The sequence below is a fragment of the Podarcis raffonei genome, chromosome 7 (genome assembly GCF_027172205.1).
Source record: "Podarcis raffonei isolate rPodRaf1 chromosome 7, rPodRaf1.pri, whole genome shotgun sequence".
NCBI lineage: Eukaryota > Metazoa > Chordata > Lepidosauria > Squamata > Lacertidae > Podarcis > Podarcis raffonei.
In genome coordinates, this window is record NC_070608.1 from 41,909,466 (window position 1) to 41,925,000 (window position 15,535).

The 15,535-nt window shown below is 39.3% G+C and overlaps 1 protein-coding gene across 9 annotated transcripts in view; it reads left to right on the forward strand.

Moving 5' to 3' along the window:
- The window catches only part of CCDC178 (coiled-coil domain containing 178), a 127,925-nt gene that overhangs the window by 31,020 nt on the left and 81,370 nt on the right, over positions 1–15,535 (forward strand). For 8 of the 9 annotated variants that reach the window (XM_053396263.1, XM_053396264.1, XM_053396265.1 and 5 more), the window contains 3 exons: positions 2,303–2,416; positions 7,044–7,189; positions 10,051–10,210. In XM_053396263.1, coding sequence (XP_053252238.1) covers positions 2,303–2,416; positions 7,044–7,189; positions 10,051–10,210 — 420 coding nt within the window. The remainder of the gene's footprint in view (positions 1–2,302; positions 2,417–7,043; positions 7,190–10,050; positions 10,211–15,535) is intronic. The other variant, XM_053396271.1, reaches the window with a different exon arrangement.

A 15,535-nucleotide genomic window follows, 5' to 3' on the forward strand; every position in this document is an offset into this window, starting at 1 on the left:
TATACTCGAGTGAGGCAGGCGGCAGCTGCGGCGGCAGAGGGACAAGCGGCCCGAAAGGAGCCCTTTCTCGCCACTGGTCCCTCCGCCGCTGCTGCCTGCCTCTCACAAGGGCAGGCACAGGAGCTGCACTGCCAATCCTGGCTCCTATGCCTGCTCTTGCGAGCAACAGAGGCGGTGGTGGAGGGACAAGCAGCCCGAAAGAAGCCCTTTTGGGCTGCTCCTTCCTCCTCCTCCACCTTTGCCACTGTCGGCGGCAGCGGAGGAGGAACAAGCATTGCGAAAGCAGCCCTTTTGGGCTTCTCCTTCCTCCTCTTCCACCTTTGCCACTGTTGGCGGCGGCAGCCCGAAAGCAGCCCTTTTGGGCTGCTTGTTCTTCCTCCGCCGCTGCTGCCACTACCAGGTTTGTGGTGTGGTGAACCGGCTTATACTCAAGTCAATAAGTTTTCCCAGGTTTTTGTGCTAAAATTAGGTGCCTCAGCTTATATTCGGGTTGGATTATACTTGTGTATATACAGTATAGTTTTAAATATAATAGTATGATATAATTTAAAATCACATGCAGAATAGCTGATAGTGCCAGTTGTAATGGTCTCTGTAAAATGAAGCACACACACAACTAATAGTATTTTCAAAATAGCATGTTAATGGCAGTGACTAATGCAGTTTGCCCTTCCCCAAGAAAAATTTAGTAGAAACAATGTGACAAAGAACAACTCATTAGTCTTTTGGAGGCTTACTGGGGGTGTGGCAAGAGTTATATATCTTTGTCTTTAACTCTATGTTTATTTTGGTTCAAAAACTTGGAAACAAAGTTCATGAAAGCATCTTCATAAGCAGATGTTAAGCCAACATTTTTTTTTATTGTTCCTTATGTGGTGTTCATAAAACTATTTGCTGCACACATTTTAATTACAGATGTTATGTTATTATTATTAAAATTTCTATAACATCCTTCTTCCGAGCATCACAGGGTAGTTTACAAAATAAATACGCACAAAAATACACAACATAGTAACAGACAAAAACAATATTAACTAGCCAGTATAGTGGAACTGTTGAGTTTCCTCAAAGCTTGTATATTTTATTGGCAATATAGTGAAATTTTGTATTAACAGAAATTCTAAAATGTGCTTCAAACAGTTCTAATGATAGACAACTCCACCATCACCACCAAATTGCCTTTCTTTATTAGTGGTGATGTATATTAGAGGTGTGCATTAGCTTTGTGTACTTGCTGAATAATAGGTGAATAGGGCATATTTGGTTGAGGATTTCTCATTACCAAGTCAGATTGTGCTAGAAGAATGCATTTCAGTTCAGATCAAGGACTCCCTAAAGTTCTGAGTCACTTTGTGAACTTAAGTGCCACCAAAACACTATTTTTTGAAGTGACTGCTCTATTTTTAAATAAATAAATACTGAAACTAGCACCCTGAGATTGAATGGGGAGGGATATTCATTTTGACTGATAGGTCTTGGTTTTAACAATGATTTCTTTTCCCAGAGCATTATGATTTGGTGGAGTGATATTGATACAAACTGTTTTTCATGTGGATCAATGTTGTTTATCCACCAGCCCTCCCACTATGCAAATCAATGGAGACATCTCCCATCCAGGGAGAAGAGGCTGCACCCTCACAAATCAACAATAAAAACCACCTCTATGGAAAGGCTGAGGCCAACATCCACCAGTGACCATTGGAGTAATAGGATGCTTCCTGAGACAGGTTCCCAAATCTAGCGCTTCCTGTGGATCTGTGCTGTTTTTCCCCTACCATCAGCCTGTTATTACTTGTATCAAAACAGTAAAGTCTGTAATTGTGTGAGCAAACAAAACAATGGCAAGAAAGAGGAGATCAAGCTGCACCTTACATTTTCTTTGTGGGCAATTGTACAGATAGAGCTTAGAGGAAGAGGGCAAGCAGTGATAGGTATGAAGTGAGAGTACCAATGGACCTGTTCCCGAGGGCATCTTGCCAAAGGACCTCCCAAAATCCAGTGCTAGCACTGATGCAAGCAACAATCATTTGGGTCATTTGAAAGGGAGGAACCACTTTTATATGTCTACAACATTTGGTTCAGTGCAACTGTTTTCTCTACTTAATAGTATCTTGCCATCTATCTATATAAATATAATTAAAAATGTATTACAAATAGAATTATATTGAAAGTTACCTGTAAAGAAAATAGGAATTCATGCATAAATACTGAGGTTCAAAGAAAGATGCTTAACCGTTAATACATTGTGCATGTAATGAGTGGGATCTTATTGCCAGTTCTTTTGTCTGTTTATATTTTTCAGAAAATTGTCCAGTTGAATGAGCAGCTTCAGAAAATTGATGAAAGGGAAGCAAAAAAATTTAAAGAGCTAGAAGCACAGAAGAAACATTTCCAGAACTTATTAAATGATGCACAGGTGAATGTCTTAATATTAGCACTAACAGGTTCTATTTACATTAGATTACCATTCTTTGATGGTTTACTCTGAAAAGCTAGCTTGTACTTTCTGTTCAGTTACTTTGGCTACACACAGAATTTCTATATGCAGACTTTTTCACTTCATGCTGAAACTAACTTAACGGGTCCATTGCCTTGGAATGAGGTAAAGTGCAAAGAGAATTATATTGGGGTCACTGAGAAGCCCTTCTTTATTTGCCATTCCAGCTCTTATTGCTTTGAGGGCTTTAGAAAAGGAAAGGCGAAAATCAAAATAAGGAATAAAAGGGGTCCATCATAGAAATAGCCTGCTGATTGCACCTTTGCACAGCAGATGGCATCTTTTTGTAAATTATGGTGTATGTTTACTATAATAGTTACAAGTTGCCTCTGCTACCAAGGAATCATTTTGGCTTTTGTTACTGAACATTTCATTTATATAAATGTGCTTTTAATGATAGGCCTGTGTACAAAAATGTCTTATTTGCATTATTATTTATCCCATTGATATTGATGGAAAATACTAGGGAGAAATTATTGAGTTCATATAGTTAAGCCGGTTGGTTAGAAGCTTTTTGTTATTAATGAAAGCAGTGAGCTTTTTTGTTTACAATTATGCTCTGCCCACAGTTCTCAGTAAATTCTTCTCAAGCACTTAGATTTGAAGGCATATTAGGAACCAGGCTTATTGTAGATTGTTTCCAGGTTTTATAAATATTATACAATATATAATACCAGCATGCAATGAAAAACTTGCAGTAAATCTGTTGATTTGTTAAAGGATTTTACAAGTGGGTACAGGAACAAGGATGAGCACCGAGTTTCTGTGCAGTTTCTTACGAACACATTTGGAGAGATTGCTCAAAAAGACTAAATGATATATTTGGGAATGCACTACTCAGAAAGCAGGGATCTAGCCAGTTCAGCAATGTGATTTCAGTATCTCTTGTACCCAGGCAATCTAAATTAGGATAATTTATATTATCCTAATAGCTAATGATAGGTAGTGGATATAGTGTTGGAGTTAGGAAACCTACATTTATTTCTGTGATTGGTCATGAAACTTATTGGCTGACCTTGGGCCAATCTATGTGCAACTGCTCTTGCAGACAGTTAAGAACCTTCAATGTGTGTGTAATGCAGTTGTTACATTTGCTCCATTAAAATATTTACACTGGATGCAGATTTATTTCTAGGCCCTTGTCCCAAGTCCTAGTATTTTTGCTTGTTATCACTCACCAATCATTCAGGTTCCATACACTGAGTAATTGTGCCAATTAATTGATTAAAGTTGCAGCTGCAATAAATCTGTTCAGATTTGTACATGCACACCCCAGTGGTCCACAGTGCCATGTTCTTGTATTTACTTGAGTGCCTGGCTACCCAGCAGATGGCATTATCATCTTTGACATTGTCATGCTCCAGGAGTGATGGGGTAGCCTGAAACCATGCTGACCTCCCACCCTCCTCAGTGGGGACAGTTTGAAAAAGGATCCTGGATTTATTCTCTCTCTCTCCCAAGCAGATGATTCCTGCTGTGATAGTTACATTACTGATTATCTGTTTGGCACTGTGCATGTGACTCCCAGTTTAGTTCCAGAAACTGCATATGCAGCATCATTTAGTATATGTGGTTCTTTATCTGAGGGGTCTTTGTGCACCAGGAGTAGGGGAAAAGACAGTCTCTTTCATGTATCCATTCATAATACATAGTGGTGATAGTAACTTGCAGAGTTAGTTGTCTGGATAGGCTCCTGCTGCTTAAGGAAGCTGTTTTGTAATATTCCATTTTATTTTGCTAATTTTCCTGAATAAAATGTGCATTCTATAATTGATCTCCTTCACAATGTTTTTTATTTTGAAATATTTTAGGTATTTTAGTTTCCTGTTAACTATGTTTCTTTGAATGTTTACTTTATATTTGTCTTCCTTCAGTAATGTTTCACTCTGGGTTGTTTTATTTGCTGTTTTAATGTAGGTTGAAAACTGCTTAGAGATCCCCCCCCCTTTATAAATATAAAGCAGAATAGAAATGAAAATAACAACAAGTAGTAGTAGTTGTCTGCTCCATCCCATTTCCATATTCATCTGTGATGGTTTCCTAAATCCATGTTGAAATCAACGTTGTTTGTTAGCATCCATCAGTCTCGGGAGACAGCCTCAGGGTGAAGTCAAACTGTTGGAAAGTTACAGCTGTTGAGACCAAAACAACAAAGACATGTTTCGTTGCAGATGGGGCAGAAAAGAAGGCATCCGGTTGTGCTGCAGCAGATGCACCATGGTGTTTATTATCTCTGCACTCCCCCAGCGGTCATTCTTCCTCTGGTCATTCCTCAGATGAAAGTACACACCATCTTCAGTTAATCTGAAGGCATATAAGAGCACCAGGGAGAAGGATACATCAAAGAGAGTTGGGGCGAGAACACAGCCATTTCACACCACTTTTTATAAGGAGGGCATCCGAAGATGTCCTACATGTTCTTGTGGAAGGACACAATATCTTGTGAAGCTTAGGGGCATCTATCCTCACATCATTTCTCCTGCAGCTGGCACAGTGAGAAAATCATGTTGCTGTTGACCTCTGAGTTCTGAAGCTGCATTGTGATTCAGGATAGACCCTGTCAGCAAGTGACTGTAATCTGTTGAAAACTACACTGGCAAAGGCTTTTCCCACAGTGCTCAATAGGGAGATTCCAGTCACGGTGGTCACCTTTTTCCTTTTAGAGGGGTCACAGTGCTGGAGTCGCACATGTCTTGTGGCACAGACCCTTGTTCCCCACACTGCAAGAGGAGGCCATGGAGGTGTGTCACAAGGGAGGAATTGAAGCTGGCTTTCAGCACTCCTATTGGGATTCTGTCTTGTCATGGGGCTTTACCACATGCCTGAGAGTTGATGGTATTCTTCAGCTTGTCAAGGGAGGGAGGGACATCAATCTCTTCCAAAAGAGGCAGGGTATGAATACTGTCAATTGCTGTGTCAGAGACCATGTTTTCCTGCAAGTGCAGTACTCTGCCCATCGCTTCATCCACTTGCTACTGCTGTGATGATCTTTCCAGACAAGGTTTTCAGTGGTGCAGTTTGCCTGACTGTTGGTCCAAAGGCTTTCTTCATGTCTTTGTACACTTGCAAGTGTTGCCAATATCAGCAGCGAGTTGAATGCTTTAGCCAGTTGTCATTTTACATCATCTGGCAATCCGCTGGGCCTCATTCCTTGCCTTTCTCAGTGTAACAATTGTCTTTTTGCAGGGCGCACACTTGTAGTTCACAAGAGCCTTGCACTTTGTGCAATAACAGTCTCCATGCCATCAGACCAGTCAGGGATCTGTTGCTCTCTTTAGCCAAAGGAGGATATATTTGTGTTGTAGATTGTCTCTTTGCTGTGTTCCACCTTGTTTCTACACTAAGTCCGGGGCAGTTCAGTAGAGCTTCTTCGGCGGAATAGGAAAAGAGTTCACAAAGTTCAAGTGTGACTCTTCTGAAAGTGATGTAAATAATAATTTAATGTATTTCCTTTGAAAATACAAATTGAATAGGTGTGTGTTTTATTTAAGTTTCTTGAATTATACAAAACAGTAATATTACAAACAATAACAGGAGTGTAGCTATATAATTTCTAAACTCACTTTGGAACTTTTTCAGCTAGGAAATATTCAGGGAAGATTAAAATCTGATGGATCTTTCTGTTATATTTTAGCCCAGGAGAGGCAGATCAATTCAGTCCATGTCAAAATTCCTCAAGCATCCCCAGCTTCTGCATTCCAATCATCTCCACAGGATTTTGACATTTGACTATCAGCCTATGATCTTTCATTAGATTATCCCATAATCACAGAAACAAGAGGAGTTGAAGATAATAAAGTTTCCTATACCTATTATCAGAGTGCATACATGTATAAAGACTTTTGTTTAAACAAAGATAGCAAAAAAATAGTGGACCTGTAGTGCCAGTATCATTTAGTTCATGCAGAATTCTGCTTTAACATGAGTGTCCTTTGACTCTTTTCTTTGTTCTGTGATCTAATGTAGCAGCAGCATTCACATAGCCTGTTAGAACAATCCTGTAAGATTGGTCAGTATTATCATAACCATATTGCAGTTGATGGAGCTGAGAGTGAGATATAGTGGCTTGCCTAAGAACATTTCACGAATTTGTGGCAGTCATGATACTTGAACTGGAATTCGAAGCTTCACAGCTTACATTCAGAACCCTCCACACTACACCAGCTTTCATCATATTTAATAACATAATCAATGTAAAGACTAATGTATTTTGTACATGAGAACATGACTGAAAAGAGCATGTGTATTATTGAGAAAGGGATGTTGAGCAATGTGCTGATGTTTAAAAACATATTTTGGGAGTCTTAGAATTCTGGTTGTCAGTTCATAAAACACACTTGGGAACAGTAACTTTGATGTACAAGTTTGTGCCTTTACAGAAAAGGCATTATTCTACTTGCACTAAATGTTTCAACTGCACTTCCAAAAACAGTTCTATTTCTTGGGTATGCAATTTCATGCATCGTCGCACATAATTGTGCACTTAAAACACAATATCAGGATATCTTCCCAACTTCAGAAGTGTATGTATATTTTTAATTTTCAGGTGAAATATTTAGATATTTCGACCCAGCTTGATGAAGTCAATAGAAATATTGCAAAATTCCAAGATGAAATGAATAAAGTAGCTGAAATGAGTAAAGTAAAGGAAAAACAGCTGGCTAACATAGAGGCAAAGGTAATAGTGTTAAGGTAAGACACTCCATTTCAATAAAGTTGTGAAGGTAATACATAAATTTAGTATAAATGATGAACACAATATTGATGTATTGCTAATACCATATCTGAAGAGAACATAACAATATTTATCCATAAATAAGGAGTATTTTTCATATTTTATGCAAAAGTAGAAAAGACTCATGGTGAATATTCTTGTCTTGTAAATTCTATTTTAGGCATTAGAATTGCATGCCCCAACCTAATAAAATTCATGGTCAGTTGCATCTTTAATTAGTTGAAAATAATTCGTTTTGTTTGTTTCTTTGGGTAAAGAAATGTGAGTTTTCATTTCCTGGGACTGATAAATTCTAACATGAAAACAGAAAAAGGTTCTGTTCTGCTAAATATATGGCAGGCCATGGAAGCCTTGAATAACCATATGCTGCAATAGGCTTGATCTTTAGGGTCAAAGTGGGAAAAGAGAAAAAAAGATTTTCTGCCAAGGAATTTTGGAGTAACCTCACATATGATGGAGCTTATGGAAAGAATTACTTGTCTCATGCACAACTCATGTTAAAAGTAGCTCCTTGACTTACTATCTCATAAATAATTGGTCTAATGTAGAAAATCCTGAGTTGGTTTATAAAAAAACCATTGCTGACATTTAATAATAATAATGAAATAAGTTCTCTGTAGAAGTAAAGCAGCATTGCTATAAAAGCTGGTATTGAAATTCAAGAATGAAACAACAACAAAACAGAGGATATTAGGACAAGGCACACAATTTACAAACCGAATCATATATCATGGTAGATCAAAACAACAGAACTATAACAATACCTGAAGCAAATTTGAGTGACTGAAACTGTTTAGGGGGCTTAAAAAAAATTATGTCCCATGTCTCTGTGTAACACAGACCTAAAACTAAAGTGGTTTGGATTCATTCTTTGACCTCTCAACTGACTTATTTTATTTTAATTTATGCATGATTATTATCTCCCATATCTTCCCCAACCATTCCACATGAGAGGGTAGGTTTGATTGCCTACATTAACATGCCAAGGCACCTTTTTGCAGCTATCAAATTGCTAAGAAGATCCTTGTGAAGATACAATGCACAACCTGCTTCCAACTAGTGGAAGAAGATGAGCTTAGAGGTTTTTTTCAACAGGGCATTTCAAAGTGTCACCACATTTCCATAATACACCTGGACAACTTTGTACTCCCACCATAAGTGGGGGAAAGTGCCCACTCTCCCACACCTATCCAGTACTAAAGGCTGTAGTGCAGGAAGGTTTTATGTAATCTTAATTGGTGTGATATCCCATCATACAGGGACGTGGGTGGCGCTGTGGTTTAAACCACAGAGCCTAGGGCTTGCTGATCAGAAGGTCGGCAGTTCGAATCCCCACAACGGGATGAGCTCCCGTTGTTCGGTCCCAGCTCCTGCCCACCTAGCAGTTTGAAAGCACGTCAAATGCAAGTAGATAAATAGGTACCGCTCCGGTGGGAAGGTAAACGGCGTTTCCGTGCACTTCTCTGGTTCGCCAGAAGCGGATTAGTCATGCTGGCCACATGACTCAGAAGCTGACTGCGGACAAATGCTGGCTCCCTCGGCCTATGGAGTGAGATGAGTGCCGCAACCCCAGAGTCGTCCATGACTGGACCTAACAGCAGGGGTACTTTTACCTTTACCATCATACAACTCATTATCTTATATTGAGTTCAAAGCCTAATGGTACAAACTGGTTGATGACTTCTTTTGCAACTTTAAATACAAAGAATTTTATGTTATTTATTAAGAAACCCATAGAAAAACATATTTCTTATAAAATAATGTAACCTAACAGTAGGCTTGCTATAACAACACATATAATTAGGACCACACTTTTCTGTTTCACCAGTAAAGAGAAACCTCTCTCCAGGTTGTGGTGGGGTGGGTGTTTGTTTGTTTGTTTGTTTGTTGTTTGTGTTTGTGTTTGTTTTGTGCACAATCTGATGGTTCTTCCTTATAGTCTTTTGCAGGCACACATAGTGTACAAATAGATTATTTTCTTAGTGTTTTTTAATGGCCCATTACACTAGCATTGCCTGCCTATAACCTTACATGTCTCGTCTCTCATCACCTATAAATAAATGCATATGACAAAAATACCGCAAGTCTCCAGTACTCTTTCTTCATTAAAAGACTAACCCTGAAATCCTTCCCTGGAACAGCCTACTGCTTGGGGAAGTGGAGAGCATGAAACAATAACTTTAAAAGAGAAAGTTTTGAACTACATATATCAAACATTAGGTTACACTCCTGAGCACACTTACGAGAGAGCAAGTCCCATTGACTTTAATGTGGCTAACTTTTGAGTAAGCTTGCTTAGGATTGCAGGGTTAGAATACCACCCCTATGCTGGTAAGCACTGAATGGACACAGCTGTAGTGTGATTCCTTTTTCAAAAAGGTCCCTCTGGATATTTGTACCATAATTTCAAGATGCAATGATTTGAAACTTCATATCATGAAGTATCTGGCATTGATTGGACTGATTTTATTTAGTGGAGTGTGGCATGGAGATATAACAGGCATATACCAGGAAGGAGAGTGCTCTTGTGCTCCAATCCTGCTTGCGTCTTTCACACAAGCATCTAGTTGGCCACTCTGAGAACAGGCTGCTAGATTACATGAACCATTGGCCTGATCCAGTGGGCTCTTCTTAGGTGTGCAAAAGTTTACCCCACAGTAATTTTGTGAGGTTTACAGGTACTAAGGGACAATTTGTTGTTTTTGCTAAACTCCCCTGGAGATTTTATAGGTCACCTTAAAGACAAGTTTCTTGGAAATAATTTTGTTATTTCCTAGAAAATAATTTTGTTCTAGTAATGATATTTTTTCTCTTAAAGGGAAAAGTACACTAGAATAAAGGCAAAGGAGCAGAATATCCAAACATTAGTTGATTTTCTCCATGATCGGCTGGATTATAGTGAAAAAAAATTAAAGACGGATAACACAGCATTTGAAGAGTGTATATGGAAGAGACAGAAATCCCTGAGAGAAAATGAGGTCTGTGTTTGAGCTATTTTTGTTCTTCTTTTCATTTTTTGAGAAAGTGCATTTTCTTTTAAAATCAACTGCCCTCTTGAATATTTCAGCCAAAATAGGGGTTTCCAGATGAAACTTGACTCAGGCATTCAGGCCACACTCATGGGGAGGTATCAGTTTCCAAAATATCCTGCAAGTGTCCTTCCTGGAAGTGTCCTTCCAGTGCAGGCATGAAAATTCATTAATCAGTTTAGTATGCTGGGTTTTAGCAACTGGCTAAAGCCAGTAAATGGAATGAGTGTCTTTGGGGAGGGGACTTGGTATTGGTGATAACAATTTTTCACAGTCCATTTACATTTAAGTTTGGAAGTTTCATAGTTCTTTTTGTTAATCTTTCACTCTGGGATGTGAAACAGCTATTTTGGAAGACAAGACAGAGGAATCTTTGTGATAACACCGAGGCTTCCATGATAGAATAGAATTAAGTTGCAATGTGCACCCAACATATACAGTAATTGACACTTGTTTTTGGCTAATACCTTTTCAATGAAAGGTTCCAAATAAACATATAATATAATATAATATAATATAATATAATATAATATAATATATCCATGGCAACCTACTGGTTAAAAACTTAGGTTTCATGGATGAAACTTTTAGACAAAAGTAAATCAATCGAAGAAATAACCAAAGGCAATTTAGTTTGCATCCAGCTAAATCCTTGCACACACAGGGAATGACTTCTGGAAGCACAAGGGAACTTCTCTTTTCACCCCTGGCACACACCCCAGATCTGCTCTGGGTTTCCCCAGCCCTTTGCAGTAGCTTTTTTCCCCCAGGGGGTGCATGAGGGGAGGAGAAGGAGAAGAAGTTTGCTTGTGATGAAGTTGTTCCCCACACACAATGATTTAGCTGGATTCAATCATTTGTGTTTTGACTTTATCATTTAATTTGGGAACTGGTGTTGAATTGTTTGAAACAATATGTTTCTTAAGTAAACACAACCTTCTAAATCTGCAGAATATGTATGTATTTGGACATGTGTGTATGTCATGTCATGACTGTGCTTGCTGATTGCTGTCAGCTGTGATCTTCCAAAGCTTGGTGATCAAATTGCATTTGTGGTAAACTTGTCTGTTTGAAGTTGGATATGTTTCTTTACTTAAGATTGTTTTGTTCCTCCTGATACTATACACAAAAGCATTAAATGGCAAAAAAGGCCTTTTGTGAATAGCCTATGGGGAGGAGAGGTAGCATTCCAGTTACTGAGCAGCATATAAGGGAAAGCAGGGATGGAAGTAAGGTTCTTAATCTCACTGGTGTCCCTTGAACAGGATAAGACCAGCAATGAAGGAAAGGGGTGGGATTTGATTTTGTTTGCATTCTAATGAGAACTACCTAATCAGGGCTGTCTTAAGCATATGCGGTGCCGGGGTGCAAAGATCTGCCTGGCGCCCCCCCCCCAGTTGCCCAGTCCCAGGCACGCAGGAGGACAGAGCCGTCTGGTGCCTCAGTGTCTTGCTGGTTCACTCGCCCCCAAACTCACAGTGCAGAGCCGTCCACAGCAGAAGAGCCTGCTGTGGCGCTCCAACTGACAGGCGGGCTCTTCCCCAGACTTAACTCTCGGGCCCTGGACTCTTGGCCTGGTGCCCCTGAGAGCCCATGCCCAGGTACCCTGCATCCCTAGTGCCTATGGGTAAGACGGCCCTATACCTAATTCACACTTCTTGAACCAACATGCAAACTGATGCACAATTATCCTTTCAGATCCATAGTTCTCTTAATTTTGTGATGCACTTATCCAGCCAAATGGTGTGTACAAAAATGTATATATTGGGAAAGGGGTGCATAAAATGGCTATGTTAGTGAAGATAATGTACAAAAATCCATTACATTAGGGGGTAATGCTTGCAAAAATATGTGTATTACTCAAAACGGCAAACAAAACTGCATATTGGGGAAAATATCATGATGATGATGATGATGATGATGATAGTAGTAGTAATAATAATAATAATAGTAGTAGTAATAATAATAATAATAATAATAATAATAATAATAATAATAAATGTATTTATACCCCGCTCATCTGGGCGGCTTCCAACAAAAGATTAAAAATGCATTAAAATTATGACTCAAATTCTGGCCAAGTTGCATAAGAATGTTAATTTTTTTTGGAGGGGGGACTGCAAATTGTCACAGAAATGTGGAGAACTGAAGACTGGAAAACATGGGGAAATGAGGGAAACCAAAACTGACAAATTTGCCCATCCCTACTAGCAAGCCCATTCTATCAAATGCCTTAAAAATATAGTAAAGGGACCCCTGACCATTAGGTCCAGTCGTGGCTGACTCTGGGGTTGCGGCGCTCATCTTGCTTTATTGGCTGAGGGAGCTGGTGTACAGCTTCCAGGTCATGTGGCCAACGTGACTAAGCTGCTTCTGGCGAACCAGAGCAGTGCACGGAAACGCCATTTATCTTCCCACCAGAGTGGTACCTATTTATCTACTTGCACTTTGACGTGCTTTCGAACTGCTAGGTTGGCAGGAGCAGGGACCGAGCAACGGGAGCTCACCCTGTCGCGAGGATTCGAACCGCTGACCTTCTGATCAGCAAGTCCTAGGCTCTGTGGTTGAACCCACAGCGCCACCCATGTTTTTAAAAATTATAAAGCACTTATGAGATGGTCTGAAGATATATTTGGGTCTTTTCTAGCTGCTTGGAGGTTTATTCTTGGCTTACAGTTTGTTGTTTGTCTGGGCAAGACACACCATGAACCCTGCTTGGGATCAAACACTAAACCAAACCATGGCTTAGCTCCAGGTAAGCAGCCTCAAGATAGCCAGGGGGGAGCCAGTTAGCCCTGATTTTTACTATGAGTACACTTGCACTCTCATGGCTAACCATGGTTTGGATTAGTGTTATGTGCACACTGTGCTTGTGAACCTTCCACTGGGAGAGGAGTAGGAAACTAAGGTGGTTAGTAGCTATGGAGGACTATAAATAACTGGAAACTGTGAAGTCCCAGGAAAGATCACTGTGCTGCCTATATTGCTCTCAGTTTTGTTACACGTATCTACTTACTAGGTTTTATAACAGAGTTTGGCTGAAATTGTTGCCCTTAGGCAACAAACTTTTTCAGAGTTTTCTGTAGCAAGTTCCCTACAAAAGAGTGGCAGTAGATATATTGCAAAATGTGGAGCTTGAAGTACAACTGGAGGAAAGGAATGGCTGAACTGAAAGAATTGTAGTTATTATATTTTACTATCATATGTATTTAGGCTGTGTTGATTTTTTTTATGGGCCCCAAAGAAAGAGGCTTTTAAAATAAACCTGTGCAGAGATCCCCTGCTTCCTCCAGGCTATTCTGTATGTGCAGGGTAAGGGTGACAAATCGTCTGGCTATAAAATTGTCTTTAATTAGTTGACTCAGTGACTTCCAACAGTGTGTTATGCTGGTATGTGGGGAGTCCCATGCTACAAGATAGACTTTGAATTGTGCTCCTTGCTCCTGGGTAGACTTACTGTTATAGCAAATGTGTCTTACATGATGTCCTGTGGGGAGTGCTGGCAGTATTACCCAAATAGCCACCCCACTGTCTAGTTTTATTGGCTTACAGGAAAGCTATACCTACCCTCCTAAGGTATATGGGTGCCATGATGGTAATAACATTTAAAATGAGCATAAAAGGAAAAATAATGGGAAGGACAGTGGGAATTATAAAAAGTGCAAATTTGTGCACTGAAAGGCATCATGTGATAAAAGTATTGTCATTTTTGCTGTAAATAGTGGTTAGGTAGGTAAAGAAAACTGCAATACCTGCACACAGTGGGTGTAAACATGAGGATTTCCCTTTCTTTAAATGTTGTTGTTTAGTCGTTTAGTCGTGTCTGACTCTTCGTGACCCCATGGACCAGAGCAATTTAGAAGGATTAAAATCTGTGTTATAGATTGTGAATATAGAATTAGAGGTCTTACAGTGCAGTCTTATTCATGTTTACCTAGAAATCAGTTCTTCTGAGTTCAGCATGACTTGTGAGTAGGCATGTATAGGATTACAGTTGTAGTTATTCTCTGTTTATAAACATGGAGTACAATGATGTAGATATATGTATGTGGCAGAAAATGCAATTCTCTGATGTAAGATCTAATTTACCTAATATTGTGAATGCAAAGATGGAGACTAGGAAAGAATCCACACACGCACACTGAAGTTTCAGATACCGTGTTATCATTTTACCTCTGTTAGGTGAAATGAAACCCCAGTGGTTTGCTTATTTACTACTTTTATTGATTTCCCTTCATGAAAAGCTAAGGGTGACTGAAATAAATACACTACTTAATTAAAATTCACAACAAAAATATCCAGTCAAAAAGAACAATATAAGAAGAAAAAATAGCATTATTAAAACTAGAATCAGTTTCAAAACCTTGACTAATAAACAAAAAATAAACAGAAGCCTTCCCAACCTTCAGTGAAATCCTACACAAGATGAAGATTGACAGGTGTTTTCTTTAGCCGTATTTTCCATTTCTTTAACGTTGGTACATGTGAAAGGCAAGGTTTTGTTTGTAGTTTTGGGAAATCTGGATGGCACAGGCAGATGACAAATATATGACCTTATCCATGTGGCAAAACCTCATTGAAGTCAATGCCAAACTCAGCTGACCCTGGGAAAGTGGGTGGCAAGTACAGTATCATTAGGGGGTGTGAAAATTCTCTTGCAATTATTGGCCTGTATGTATTTTAATTTCTGAATTTCACCAACATCAAGGTGTGCATTGGAAGCATCCTCTTCAAACTTTTCTTGGGGATCTGCTGAAAAGTTCAAATACTTGTGCTCTGTTGAAGGAGAGTGTGGACTACATGTCCCCGTTTATTTACATTCCCTGTCTTAGTATAGTTCATGGGCAGTGGGAGTCAGAAGCATTTTCATTCCATTGTTCTCTGCCCCTTTGACTGCAACTTATTGTGTGAAGAAATAAAAGCTGAAGTTTGCCAGGGGGAAGGGAGGTTTCCAATGTGAACAAATAAGTAAAACATAAGCAATAGGATGAGAATCAGTATTTTTCACTTTTCTGTTAGCCCTGCAATGGAAGACACATCACCAAGGTTGTTGGAGTTTTTTGCAACTGTGTTTCAAGTTACAGCATAGCTGAATATCAGGGCTATGTGGAATAAAAAATAGTGCATGGCATGATGATGCCACTGGAACACTGCCATGCTCTCTTCCTAATGTGTAGACTCATCTACCTCCATACCATAACGTTTCTCCTCTCTTCCCCAGCAGTGATATATAGCAGGGGAATACAGAACCCATTAATGCCACAACACAGGATT